Consider the following 14099-nt stretch of genomic DNA (forward strand, 5'->3'; position numbering starts at 1 on the left):
AGGAATGGAGCATMACTGAACCCTTGGGGTACCAGGGCATCCTTCTGCCTAGATGGCTTTGGTCATCTCTTCCAGGTCAGGAAGGATGCACCTGGGTGAGATTTTTTGYACCACTGCCTGAAGTGTGGCTGAGAGGATCATCTGTGGGCTGCATGAGGCCTGGCAGAGCTGTGAAATAGGTGAACTCCAGCTCCTGTGTCTGTCCCACTGATAGAGGGGCCAGAGAACAGCAATAGCATGAGCACACTGTGGCTGTGTGGACATGCCACAGCTCCAGGACCACGCAGACCCCTTATTACAGGGGCTGGATCTTTGCTGCAGCAGGGCTGGAGGGTCAGCAAGCAGGTGTGGATAGGGTAACCTTCAGGGGAGGACATAAAAGTCCAGGCAAAATCCTGGAGAAATATAAAAACCTAAAAAATGGCAGTGGGTGGCACAAGCAGGGAAACCCCAGCAGCACACAAAGGAGCCTGGTGAGCTCCCAGCATCATCCTGCCCCAGCCAGGGTGGGATGGAGTGGTGGAGTGGGTTTGGACTTGAGTGTGCACATGCCTGGGACACTATTGCTGGGGTAGGGGCACGGGAGCCGGAGGGGTCTCTGTGGGGTGCCTGCTCATTTTGGCCATTTGCCTGTGGGGTCCCTCTTCAGRAACCACCCAGAGCAGGGGGAGAAGGCAGACTGGCCTCTATCATCTGCCAGGGAACATCAATGCCTCTCACATCTGCAGGAGCCTGGAAGCACAGACCAGGAGCCACCTGCCCAGGGCACCTTGTGCRGTGTCCCCAGCCCCTGGGGTCCTGTCTGCCTGACATCAATGGGGGTCTGCAAGCTCATGGCAATGAATGATGGTCCCCAGTGCTCTGCAGGGACCTGGCAGCATTGCTGAGATCCAGCAGTGGTGTGACCCCCCACCCACCATGCTGAGCCCACCATGTCCCCRGGGACCAGTGAGCTCCTGTGCCCAGCTGCCCTGGAGCTGAAGCAGGGACTGGGGGGATGTCAGGGGAGCCCCTCTGTTCCCCGGATAGCTGGCGGCCATGGATCCCAGGGAACACAATGGGGTGTATGGCTGATCTGATCTGGCGGTGGGAAAAAGCAGTGGTGGGGGTATTCCTGGCTGTCCGACCTCTCCCTAACCCGGGGGCTGCGGGGGCTGCTGGCAGGACCCCGCTCCCCGATGCTGCCCCACAAGCGCGACCCCGAAGAGGCACCGGAGCCGCGGAGCCGCTTGCAGCCGCGCTGGATGCTGAGTCACCGCGGGCCCGCGGAACGATCCGCGGGGCCCGGCCGGCGACGGGAGAAGGAGCGGGGCCGCAGGGAGGGTTCGGGGGTGACTACGGGGAGAGGGGATGTGGGGCAAGAGGGGCTCTGGGGCGGAGAAGGGGGACGTGTGGGACAAGAGGAGATGGTCGGGGCAAGGAGAAATGTGCGGGGAGAGGGGTGTGAGGGGCGGATGAAGAGGTGCGGGAAGGGGAGGGCGCGGGGCAACGGGGGTACGGGGCGGGGAGGGGGCGTGCGGGGGGGGGCGGGGGGGGGAGGGGGTGTGCGGGGCGTCAGGCGCTGCGGCCGGCGGGCCCCGGCGCTGCTGAGCGAGAGAAATGTGAGGCGGCTGCACCACTGCGGCGGCACTGCGGGCGGCGGCGGGAGCGCGCAGCAGCGCCCGCGCCGCCGGGCCCCGCGAACGGCGGGCACGGAGCCGCCGCTGCCTGCCCGCTGCTGCCCGCCGCTGCCTGCACCTGCCGAGGGACACAGCGGGGCCCGGCAGCAGCCCCCCGCAGCCTGCCCTGCCGGCCCGGGGTGTTGCATCAGCCCCGCGCCGAGCCGGGGTTCACGGCCGGGGGCGGCGGGGGGAGCCGGGGGAGAGCACGAAGGAGCCCCCCGGAGAGGCGACGGCGATACCTGCCGGCTCCCCCGRCCGCCGGTACCCGCCGAGCATCCGGAGCAGCCCGGCGCCGCCAGCCCCGGCCTCTCTGCCCGGTCCCCTCCCCGCGCCGCCGCGGCCGCGACCGGAGCAGGCGGTGGGGCCGGGGGGAGAGGGGCCGGGGGCGGCCCGGCCGCTCAGGACCATCCCCGCGGAGCCGCGCCTCGGCGCCGCCAGCATCCCCGGGGAGCCGCGCCTGGCCGGGGCAGAGCCGCATCCCTCTGCCTTTCAGATAACCTCCGCCGCTCGGGCCTGCGGACTCGCACCGGGCACCGAGCGGGGTCTGGCGGCTGAACCGGGACCCCGTGCCCAGGGCCAGCGCAGGTAACGGCGGGCAGCGACCGGGGGAGGGGGGGTCACCCTGCGGCTGTGCGGGACTGCACGTGTGTGTGTGCGGGGAGCACTTGTGTGTGCACAGGCGTGTGCTCCGTGGGGCTGCGAGCGTGGGGCAGGGGCGTGTGAGGCTGCGGATTGCGGGGAGAGGTGGGGGAGAGGGGGGTGCTGCGTGTCGGGAGGGTGCTGGGGAGAACTGTGTCACCCCAGAAGCGATGGGGCTGTGGGGTACGGTGGGGGCTGTGTCACCCCAGAAGCGATGGGGCTGTGCGGTACGGCGGGGGCTGTGGCTGTGCGGTACGGCGGGGGCTGTGGCTGTGCGGTACGGCGGGGGCTGTGTCACCTCACAAGTGATGGGGCTGTGAGGTACGGCAGGGGCTGTGTCATCCCAAAAGTGATGAGAATGGCGAGGGACTGTGTTCGCCCCAGGGGCGGCGGGGGTGCGGGGTGCTGCGCCAGGGCTGTGCGTGAAGGGGTGTGACAGAATGAGCGTGGGAACGCGGTGACAGTGCGTGGCACTACTGACCACCCGGATCGCTGTGCTCGWGGGTGCTGCGGGTGAGTGTCTGTGTGAGAGCTGCAGGCAGAACCCCCGAGGCTGCTGCTGTGTGCGGGGGGGGCGGAGGGGTGATATACGCTGCTTGTGGGGTGTGGGGTGCAGGATGTGGGGTGTAGGATGTAGGCCTGTGATGGGGAACGAATGAGGCCAGGTCTCCCTCCCCGGGGCAGRGTGCTTGCAGGACCCCAGTGCTACCAGGGCATGGTCCCCGACTGGGGCTGGGCAGGGATTCAGCCCCCCTCTTCCCAGCTCTCAGGCAGCCGGGGCTGAACCCCCAYGGCCTCTCTTCATCCCCAAAGGCTGCTGCTGCAACCAGATGGCCCCCTCGGCCCCCTCCGCCAGRCCTGGCAGCACCCGGCAGGAGCAGGCATCCCTCTAACAGGATTTGTAGCGTGATGGAGGAGAGTGCCTTCGCCCTTCTYGGAAGAGTCGGGCTGGCGTAGGGGCTGCTGAGGGAGAGAATGGCCACGGGCTGGTTGCCTGCCCCCCATCTCCTGCCTCTAAACGTGCACTGTCCTCTCCAGCAGCCTCGGGACAAGGGCAGGGAGATGAGAAGGGGGGGAGAGGAAGCTGGAGGGAGGGATAATAGCAGGGACAGATTAGGAGTAAGCGAGGGAGGTAAAAATAGATCCACTGAGCAGAGGAGGGGCTAAACGTGAGAGAAAACCCTGAGCAGAGGCAGGTCGGCGGAGAAGCCCCTTCATGAGGGGCCCTGCAGCCCAGTGGGGCGCTTGGGGGACCTGTCCCCCACCCTCAGGGCAGGGGGGTCCCGGGACCCCACCCTCGGGGCCACCCAGGGGATGCCTGGGGGGAAATACCTGCCTGCTGCCACTTCCACAGCCCAGGCACGCAGGYGGATGGACAGGAGCTGCAGGGCTCAATTGCCAAATTGCCGGGATGCAGGCGGGCACGCATCCCGAGGGAGCGCTGGCAGCCGGTAGATCCCYGAAGAGCCTTGGATCCAAACCCCTCTCACTTTTCATTTCCAGCAAGCGTGAAGCTGAGCTGGGGACAGAGGTACCAGGGACCGAGGTGACAAGGTGTGTGGTGGCCTGGCCGCAGCCAAGGTGAGCTGCCCTCCGGCACGGGATGTGCCCTGAGCCCCTGCCCTGTGGGAGCTGCTGGTGACGGCAAGTGGGAGAGCCGGGAAGTCAGAGCAAAGGAATTTGCAAACACATTCTTCAGCGCCACGAGGATCCCACTGCATGTAAACAGGAACAGAGGCTGGGCTGGGGTGAAGTGAGGGCTGCCTCCAGTTCTGGAAGACCCTCCCTGGACTCACCTGCCCTGGGCAGTGTCCAGTGCCACTGTCCCCAGACTACTGCTCCCGACTGTGGCTGATCCGGTGTGGGAAGTGGCAGCAAAGGCGAAGAGCAGGGCTGCTGAGTGACTGCCAGTGTCACGTTAACATCCCAGTGAGGCTGTGAGGAGCCGGCGCTTTGATCACCTGCCCAAGAGCATCTCAAAGGCAGGCAGGATGCCACTGTGAGTCCTGCCTTCTCCTGCCTGCCCCAGCCTCGTGCCTGGCACTCTCGGGGCTGGCTGCAGAAGAGGRGCGTGGGGCCCGCTGGCGCTGCCCCGTCTCCCCAGGATGCTCTCCCGCACCAGTGGCTGCTGCCTGTGCTCCTGCTCCGCGGCCAGACCGAGGTTGAAAGCTCAGCAGGCTGCCAGCATGTTTTAGCCTCATGCAGGCGTCCCTCGCAGACCCCAGAGCAGTGGACAGTAATGTGAAAACGATACTCATGTCGTGTCTGAAAGGGCAACAGGTCATCATTAAAATGGAGGCGATGAAAATCATCCACCCAGAGAAGTTCTCGGAGCTGCAGGCATCGCAGCCGCGTTACGCGCCCGCCCCGCGCCGCGAGCCGCCCCTCGTGGCCAAGCGCGCGTGGCCCTCCGAGTCCGAGATCATCGTCAACCAGGCGTGCGGGGACATCCCTGCCTTGGATGCCACCCCCGGGCCCCTGCCGCTGCCCCGGACTCCCCCGCTGCCGCGGCGCGAGCGCGGGTACCAGGGCCAGCGCAAGGGCAGCTCTGAGATCTGCTACCACCGGCAGCCACCGTCCGATGAGGTGATCGTCAACCARTACGTGCTGCACCCCTCGACGCCCTGCGAGCCCCTGGAGTGCCCCACCTGCGGCCACATGTACAACTTCACCAACAAGCGGCCCCGCATCCTCTCCTGCCTGCACTCGGTGTGCGAGGAGTGTCTGCAGATCCTCTACGAGTCCTGCCCCAAGTACAAGTTCATCTCCTGCCCCACCTGCAAGCGGGAGACRGTCCTCTTCACCGACTATGGGCTCGCGGCGCTGGCCGTCAACACCAGTATCCTGAACAGACTGCCGGCCGAGGCGCTGGCTGCCAACCCCGTCCAGTGGAGCAGCGACACCGACCGCAGCTGCTACCAGACCTTTCGCCAGTACTGCGGGGCCGCCTGCACCTGCCACATCCGGAACCCGCTGTCCTCCTGCACCATCATGTGAGCCCCGCGCCCTGCCCACGCCTCCGGCAGCGGGGCACAGCGGTGGGACAGCCAGCACAGCACCATGGCCAGCCCCTGTCCCCTCTCTGCTGCTGGCACAGCCAGGGAATGCTCTGACACTCAGCAYGGCCAAGGATGTGGGACTGGTGTCCTTGCCAGCACTCGGCGGGCAGTGGGGGTGCTGGGACCTGGCAGCCCCCTACACAGCGGTGGTTCCTGGGGAGAGGGATGCTGCAACGGGGAGCACATCTACCAGCGCATCCAGGGTGTCCAGCTTCCTCGGCCCTGCGGTGATGCATCGAGCTCCTTCCCTGGGCGCCTCTCCCTCCTCTCTCCCCAGCTCTYCTGAGAGCAGACACTGGGTCCTGGCTGGAATGACACCCTGCCCATTGCCCCACAGCAGGCAGCAGCAGGACAAGGAGCCCTGGAGGTGCACGGTGTCACACTGGGCCACCCTCCCAGCACAGGAAGCGAGGACAGGTCCCCCCGCTGCCCCCCCACCCCATCTCTGTAAATTATTTGCCAAAGCTTTCATCTCAGTGGCCATGCTGCCATGCGCCCGAGTCTCAGTAGCCACACCAAGCTGCCGCRCCGGCCCCTCGGATGCCAGCAGACATGCGGCCCGTGTCCTCTGCAGGCCCTTGAGGAAAGCTCCACTTTGTCCTCGTTTTGGAGGATTCTCATTTTTTCCCCATCCGTCCCCGGCCGCCCCATCCCAGGCCACTACGTGTTCACAAAGGCATTGAGATGTGCCCGTTCTCTGCCCCTCCACCCGGGACCCACACCAATGCCCCATGGGATGGCTCAGGGGGTGGCATGGGGTCCAGGACCCCAAATTGCTGGCTCCAGCAAGAGGATTTGACAGGGCAGGGGGACCAAGGTGCCCACAGTCCCTTCCCCAGAGCAGCATCTCTGCTGTGACCCCTGTGCAGAGGGGGTGGCAGGGCAGCAGCCTCCTGTGCACAGTCTTGCTTTCTCCAGAGCACCTGGAGGGGTAAGTTTGCTGCCAAAAAAAAAAAAAAAAAAAGAAAAGCCATAATTTGCAGGTGCTCCCATGGGGCTGAGCACCACAACCCAGCATGGCCACCATGCCAGGGGCACACACCACCCATTCCCAGGGCACCAGGACTGGGTGAGCCTGAGGGTCCCAGAACCCAGAAACAGCAGCTCCTGGCACTGGCCAAAGCCCAGCATCCATCTGGGGAGAGGGGCCAGTCCACGCCCCATCCTGTCCCAAGGGAGTGGGCGATGCCCCTGGCACAGCCCCAGGACCGTTCTCCCCCCGTGGAGGACAGGGCCGGTACCGTCTCTGTGTTGCTCTGCCAATGCCTCCTGCTGCTGGTTGTGACCATGATCATGTTTTATACCCGGCCTTGTTCTGACCCCCATCCGTCTCCCCAATAAAGATTATATTGGAACGAAGACCCAGCCGGAGTCTGGGGGTGTGTCACTGTGGGCAGGAGTGGGGTGACACACTGGGGTGCTTTCCATGTCCCATCTGTGGGGCAGGACATACCCAGGTTAGGGCTTTCCCCCTAACACCTTCTCTGACCTGGCTTTCAGCTCTGCTGCAGTTGTGTCCCCTCCTGACCCAGRCCCTGGTCCCACTGCACATGGCTGGGCACCTTGGGGGACATTGCCCACCTCAGCAAGTGGACCCAGCCACACCAAGAGCCCTCAAACACCYGCTGGATGTCCCCTTTGTGCCTGAGTGATGTGGGATACTGGGGGGAGGATGTGCCATCGGGCCCAGGTGGCACCTGGGCAGGGACATGGGCAGTGCTGGGCTCCCCATGGGCTGCTCCAGTGAGGCAGCTGCACTAACAGACCCCTCTCTGCACTGCCCCCACTGCACACAGGGACTTTCCTGGGGCTGGTGGGCACCTGGCAGCACCAGCAAGTGGCACCCTTTCCTATCCCAAATGGATCCTGTGGTCACCGGGATGGCCACTCTTCCACTGGGAGAGACAGGAATCTGCAGCAGGAGCAGCTGGGATGATGACGTAGAACAGTGCAACTCCCCCGGGGCGAGCTGGACACACTGGCTATTGTGGGCACAGGCTGGTGTGGGCATGACTCCAAATGTGCCCTCTCCAGRAGCATCAACTGCCTTTGCCATCTGCTATGGACCACAGTGGAACATCCACTTCCAGAGCACCAGCACATCCAGGAGGGTGCGAGGGTGGCTGCAGACTCCTTGTCCCTTTGTGCTGGTTCCCACCCCAGGGGGTTTCTATGCCTGGAAAACAAAACCACCCCACAGATTATGGGTGCTGAATTACAGCAGCAATAGTGCAGCTGGTACCACCCTCTGTCCCYGAGCATGCTGCAGCCTTATCCTGCCTCTCCATCCTTACCAACATCCCACCCTGCACCCACACTGCCATCCACATTCCCTTCCTGCAGCCCTGGCACAGTGTGGGGATCTCCTGGTGGTCACAGCAACACCACACTGAGCCCAATGATGTGGCAGCCCCACATCCAGGATGTGCATCTCCATCACCCCAGAGGATCTTGCCAAATCCAGTATAAATAACTCCAGCACCCCAAAAACTCAAATGGAATCCACACCAAGCATCTCTGGCCCCAAAGACACTGAAGCAGTGGGTCAGCCAGGGAAGAGGGGGCAACAATTTTGACCTCAGYAGGAATTTATCCTTTTTATTACATAAGGACAAAGGGTACAACATGTTCTCCCCTGCCCTTGTGGCACCTCTTGGGCACAGAGTAAATTTAAARCTGCTAATTTGATTTTGAGTTGCAATTAAGGAAGAAATAGAGCCTTTCAGGAGCAAGTGCTGGGTGAGAGCCCATTTCTCCTGCCCTATTAACCTCGAATRAGCACTTGCTGGAAGAGGGGCCAGGTTTGCTGGAGAGGACAGGGACATGGAGTGGTGCCAGCCCTTGTGTCACAGATGCAGGTGAATAAAAATTTTTTCACCATCCCCTGAAACACTYTCCTGACCATTGTGAGCTTAGTAGCTCCATGCTGAGTTTTTAAAGATCTCCAAGTCCCACCAGCTGTTTAAGCATGGCCAGGACATTGCTGCAGGRGCAGGTTTGGCCTCATGTCAGCAGAGATGCTCCCAGGTGAACAGGTTGTAAAATGTCCTCGTTGTAACCTCAGTCCCAGGCTGGGATTAAGCTCTGGGCTCCCCCAGTGTCCAGTCTGGCCCACAATGGGAGAGGGAGTTAAATTGTTCTTGGGGATGACCCTTTTCCCAAATGTCCTCATTTTAGGTGGGAAGGGCTRGGATCTGGTTTGGGCTCAGCCCTCAGCATGGACTCAGGGCATTGAATGTTCAGACATTCTCTCCAAAGTTCAGGAAGCATTTGGACAATCCTCTCAGGGATGCACGGGGTGGGCTTGCTAGGGTGTCCRTGCAGGACCAGGAGCTGCACTTGATGATCCCAGTGGGTTCTTTGCCACACACTGCACTCTGTGATTCTGTGAAAAGCAGCTCCTGCAGCCTGGCTGGTGCCGGTGGCTCAGGGCTGGGGCTGCTCTGCACCTGCAGAGGATGGTGGTAGTGCCCAGGCTGGTCCCCACACGCATGGCCCCACCACCACTTCATCCTGCTTCAGAGGCTGCACAGCAGGAGCAGCTCCCCACGGATGTGAACAGTGGGAGGAGCCGACCCCGGTGCAGGTGAGGCTGTGCTGGGCCATGGACTAGCGCCGTGCCCGGCTGCAAGGAGGTGGCTGAGCACCAGGGCTATGCCCTCCTTGGGGACACGCAGCCTCAAACCTCGCCGTGGGGCGGTCACACCCCCCAAACGGCCGTTTCAGTGGAGAGGAAGCTGCTCGTGATGTGCCAGCACCCGCTTTCACAACGGCACATGCCCGCGGTGACAGGATAATGGGCGGTGGCACGGAACCCGAGCGGCTGTGACAGGTCCCCGGGGCAGTGCTGGCCCCGCGGCCCGGGAGGGACTGCTGAGCTCAGAAGCTTTCTTGGAGTCAAATGCAGGAGAGGGTTGCCCGCAGGCACAGGCACCTGCTCCTGCTCACTGCCCAGCTCCGGGYCCAAGGCTGGCTTCAGGAGTTGCTTCAGTGCCTCATCGTGTGGCCCCACAGCTGCTGGACCTCTGGCCACACTCCCAAYGGGCACGGGGTGAGGACATGTCCCCAGTGTGGGGGCTGAGCAGAGAAAGGGAGGTGCTGCTGCTGGTTGTGGTGTTTTTGGGACTGGGGACACCTCTGGCCAGAGCAGCATCCAGGGGGGACACACCCGGCTACCATGARAGAAGCCAGGAGAGAATGGGCAGCTCCCTGCAGGGATGGGGACAGCCAAGTCACCAGTCTGGGGACATCACCTCACCCTGGTGCCAGCAGCTGGGGGATGCGATGGAGCATTTGGGATGCAGTGGGGCATCAGGGGTTGGGAGAGGGGCCAGGGAGGGCTGCAGGCAGGGAGGCTGGGTGGGTTTTCGGGGCTATGCTGGAAGCTGTGCCCCAGCAGGAGCCCTTTGCCAGCCCCGTCAGCCCCAKCCCCGCTCACCGCTGTCTCAGAGTCCCAATACAACCCAGCCTGGAGARTGGACACTGCAGCCAGCTCTGCATYGCCCACAGGGCCCAACCCACACGGCAGCCCCCAGGGACCCTTCCCCAGGTGCTCTTCAGCTTTCAGCACCCAGAGCTGGCATGGGGAGCATGGGACTGCCAGGGGTGCCTCGTGTTCCATGTGTCCCTACAGGCCTGGCTTGCCCCACAGCCCCATGCCCCCATGCAATGTGGAGCAGGGACATGGGCACACTGTCACACTGTCACACTGTCACAGGGCCCCCAGGTGTCTGAGCCCTGCCTCCCACAGACTCCATGGAGCCAAAAATGCCCCCACCAGGGCTGAACTGGCACTTCTCCTGATGGAGCTGCTCCACTTGGTATAAATAAATATTCCTTGGTGCCACTGGGGCTGGGGGGCCCCACCTGCTCCCGCCTGCTGATCTGGCCTGTTTGGGGTGCCCTGCTCCTATCCTGTGCCTCAGAACTTTGCCAGAGCAGCCCATGGCAGTGCTGATGCTGAGTGGCACCGGTGCCCTGGCAAAGTCCACGGCCCAAATCTCTGCCCTCGTGGGCACAAGGACACAGGGTTCCTGTGGGGCTCTGTGGGCACAGCAGTGCTTGCTCACTGCCCACCCACCCGGCTTCCTGGGCAGGCAGAAGGGGAAGAGGGTGGAGGGCTGGCACCCTGTGATCTGTCCCCCCACAGCCCTGGGGAGGTGCCCATGGGGTGTTTCTGGGGCAGAAGGGCAGAGCCAGGAAATGGGGATGGTTGCACAAGCCTGGCACAGCCAGGCAGGAGGACAGGGTACGGCAGTGTCACCAGCTCCTGAGGAGGACAGAGAGGGGTGACAGCACGGGGGGAGGTTTTGGCCTGGGATCAGCACAAAGCTTTGGCAGGACACCCAGAGGAGGCCAGCAGTGACAAACACGCTGCTGCACAGCCCAGGCTGAGGGAGGTGGGGTCAGCACCCCCAAATGGAATCCTGGGAGCACCTCGTGGGTCTGATAACTCACTGCCACCCACCACCAGCCCAAAGGTGGCTGAAAGCCCGGAAGGATCCCCATCCTTATCTCCTTGGGGTCCAGGTATTCCCAAGGAGTGTTGAGGAACAAGGGTGCAGAGCAGCCACACTGTGACCTGGGCATGGCCTTGCTGGCACAGGGCCCCCCACACAGGGCCAGCAGCCAGAGTCAGAGCCCAGATCCCTGGATACTCCTGCTCACCCCTGGGACAATCCTGCTCCCCGTAGCTGTGGGCAGGTCCCATATGGGCACAGCTCCAGTGCCACTCGCTGCAGACTCCTCCACCCGTGTGTGGCAGGGACAGAGCCGTGTTTGCTCACTTATCTCCCCGAAGGGCACGGCCTGAGCACGGGCTGGCACGGCTCGGTAGGGCTGGGAGGTGCCGTGCTGGAGCACGCACCCCTTGCAGGGTGCCTGGCGACTACTGGCTGTGCCCATGCTCTCCTTGTGTTGCCACCCCAAGGAGACATGGTCAGCCTGGACCAAGCACTGAATTTAACTGGACGCAGATATGGTACAAACACAGGTTGTATTTCCAGTCCATGCTGGGGAATCCCAGCCTGTCTGTCTTGGGTGCAGGTGGCACAGCCCATGGTACAGCCARTCACATAGCCCATGGCACGGCCCTGCTCTGCCCGCAGAGCCTCTCTGCTTCCCAGCCCCTGGGCCAGGGCTGTGCCCCAGTGCAGGAAGGGCTCCCACTCCATCGGTCCCTTRGCTGTGGCGGTGATGTGTCACACGGTGCCCACAGGGGCAGGTGATGCCCAGCTCCAGGCTCGMTTCCCTCAGCTGCCTGCTCCAGCTCCTCCTGGGCCGCCTCACCCGCTCCGGGTTCACTGGCAGYGCCGGGTATCCCAGGCACCGGGGGCACAAGCTCGCTCCCAGCTGGCACCACAGCCGAGGGCAGAGCCGGAGCTGGGCTCATCTCCACGCACGCTCAGCCTGAGGGCACAACCCCGGCGCTATTTGTCGAGGATGAGGAAGAGCATCACCATGAGGACGATGGGGAGGAAGATGAGGAGCAGGCTGAGCATCTCTGTCGCCAGCAGCAGCGCCAGCAGCAGGAGGTAGCAGCAGCGGCAGCGGCGCTCCAGCCGCGCCAGGGCACGGATCAGGCAGGGCGGGTAGCGCACGCAGGGCAGGCAGCCGAACATGCGGCTGGTGTGGAAGCGCACCTGGAAGCGATGCTCCAGGGCGCCAGCCAGGCCCGGGCGCCGCGGGGGCAAGGCAGGGGGCCGGGAGGCGGCCAGGGCGCCGGGGGAGCCGGGCTGGGAGTGCAGCAGGAGCAGCTCCTCTTGCAGCTTGCAGATCTCCCACTCCAGCATGGGCGTCTTCTGGCGGCAGATGGGGCAGCGCACCCGGCCCAGCTCGGCGCCCGTGGCCGTGTCCATGATGGCGCGCAGGCAGGCGCGGCACAGCCCGTGGTTGCAGTTGAGCACGGCCGGTTTGTGCCGCTGCTCRTCGTAGGGCTCCGTGCAGATGGGGCACTCGTCCTCGCTGCCCGCCAGCACGGGGCACGGCTCGGACACCACCACCACCACCTCATCGCTTGACGTCTCTATCTCGCCGAAGAGGCTCAGGATGGAGCTGGAGACACTTTCCGAGCTGGGCGACGTCCCTGGCGGTGCTGGGCTCTCCCCGCGGGGCAGGACGGGGCTGGCGGTGGCGGTGGCGGTGGCGGGAGGGTCCTGGCCCGCAGGCAGGGAGGCACCGTGGGCAGGCAGCTCCTCATGCCCGGGCAGGAGCGGCTCCCTGGCATCCTCTGCCGCTGGCAGGTCCCAGCATCCCCAGGCGGCAGCGAACGCCTCTCCGCAGACACGGGGCAGCTCCCCGGGCTCCCCCGACCCCACAGGTTCGCTCTCGTCCCGCTGCCCGGCACAGCCTTCCCCGCCGGCTGCCTGCACCTCCTGCGGGCCGGGCTCTGCCCCTTCGCCCGCCGCCGGCTCCATGAGGGCGGCCGGAGCAGCCACCCCGCTCAGCGGGACGTGGGTGCTGCTCCAGGGCAGGAGGCTCCTTCAGCACAGCTGCCGGGAGGGTTTGAAGGCGGCAGTGTCCGCACACAGTCCCAACATCCCTCCGGTGAGGCTTGGGGCGCCCTCCCAGACCAGCGGGTCAGGAGCCTCTGACGCCGGATGCAGCCCCATCACCCTCACCGAGAGGCCACCGCAAGAGGGGCAGCACCAAGGAGCCTCTTCCTCCTCTTCCTCCTCGTCCTCCTCTTTTTCGTCTTCCTCGTCCCCAGCACCGATGCAGTACTGATCCGCCACGGTCCGGAGGAGAGGGCAGCGAGCCGGGCGCTGCCGTGCACTGCCCGCTGTGCCAGGAGGGTGCAGGCGTGGCAGGCACCCGCACAGGCAGCRGCCTCCTGCCGTGGGCCAGGCAGGGCTGGGGCCGAGCCTGGCTCTAMCCAGTCTGGTTTGTCAGCTTCTGGAAGCGGCTCAAATGCAGGGAGCCCGGGGCAGGCAGCCATGCCCGCGCCAATCAGCTCCCGCCAGAGCTGGGGAGGAGCTGGGCCATGGCCGCCTCTGCTCACCCAGCACGAGTGGAGTCACCCCTGTGGCGATGGCAGCAGGGCCCTGTGCTGCCCACACCACTGTCCCTGGGCCATGGCAGCAGGGCCCTGTGCTCCACCAGGAAAGCCTCCTAACACAGGCCCTGCTCTCCTCCAGTGCAGCCCCTAGCTCAGACCCCAGTAGAGCCCCCAGCACAGGCCCTGTGCTGCCCCAGTCCAGCTCCCTGTCCCCCAGGTTGGCCCCTGTGCTGGGCCACCTCTCCTTGCCATGTCCCACAAGCATTTTGCAGTGCTTGGAAGGAAGTTCCCTGCCTGGACAGTGCCCCAGATGAGGACAGTGGCACCAGAGTGATGACAGCAGCTCATGCTGGCCCCAGGCTGTCCCTGGCATGCGAGGACACTCAGCCCAGCCAGTGCTGGGTCTGCAAGTGCAGGAGCTGTTCAAAGCAAAGCAGTGGGGTGGGAAGTCCCCAAATCACCCTGTTCCCCCTCACTACAGTGTCACAGTTCCAGTAATGCCCCAGGCATTGCTCATCCCTGCAAGGACTCCATGACTCGATGCGTGGGAGAGTGGCTGGGTCACAGGCATGGCGTGGCACCRCTGTCCTTTCCTGTCCCAGCCTGCTCCCAGGGAATGTCCCTGCTGATTCATGCCCTGGTCATAATTGCTATTTACGCAGTGGCACCCAGTCTGCTGAACTGGGGGAGGAAGGTGGTGGCACTAGTTCCAGTGGGGCACTAGGGCCAGGAGGGGCACAGCCT

General features: G+C 64.2%; 2 protein-coding genes across 3 annotated transcripts; one reads left to right on the forward strand and one right to left on the reverse strand.

Annotated features, from left to right (window-relative positions):
• The first annotated feature begins 1653 nt into the window (after window positions 1–1653).
• RNF208 (ring finger protein 208) lies at window positions 1654–5297 on the forward strand. 2 transcript variants are annotated; one of them, XM_057379784.1, is made up of 2 exons: window positions 1654–2246; window positions 3804–5297. In XM_057379784.1, the coding sequence occupies exon 2, from the start codon at window positions 4500–4502 to the stop codon at window positions 5295–5297; it is 798 nt and encodes a 265-aa protein (XP_057235767.1). In that variant the 5' UTR covers window positions 1654–2246; window positions 3804–4499. The 2 variants fall into 2 exon arrangements, with proteins under 2 accessions (XP_057235767.1, XP_057235768.1); XM_057379785.1 differs by lacking the exon at window positions 1654–2246 and adding an exon at window positions 2708–2813.
• A 6040-nt stretch (window positions 5298–11337) lies between these two features.
• Window positions 11338–13253, reverse strand: LOC130581608 (uncharacterized). The gene has a single exon (XM_057379832.1). The coding sequence runs from the start codon at window positions 12772–12774 to the stop codon at window positions 11788–11790; it is 987 nt and encodes a 328-aa protein (XP_057235815.1). The 5' UTR covers window positions 12775–13253; the 3' UTR covers window positions 11338–11787.
• Between the last annotated feature and the right edge of the window lie 846 nt (window positions 13254–14099).

The sequence above is a fragment of the Malurus melanocephalus genome, unplaced genomic scaffold (genome assembly GCF_030028575.1).
Source record: "Malurus melanocephalus ecotype Western Australia unplaced genomic scaffold, MMel_1.1 scaffold_424, whole genome shotgun sequence".
Taxonomy (NCBI): domain Eukaryota; kingdom Metazoa; phylum Chordata; class Aves; order Passeriformes; family Maluridae; genus Malurus; species Malurus melanocephalus.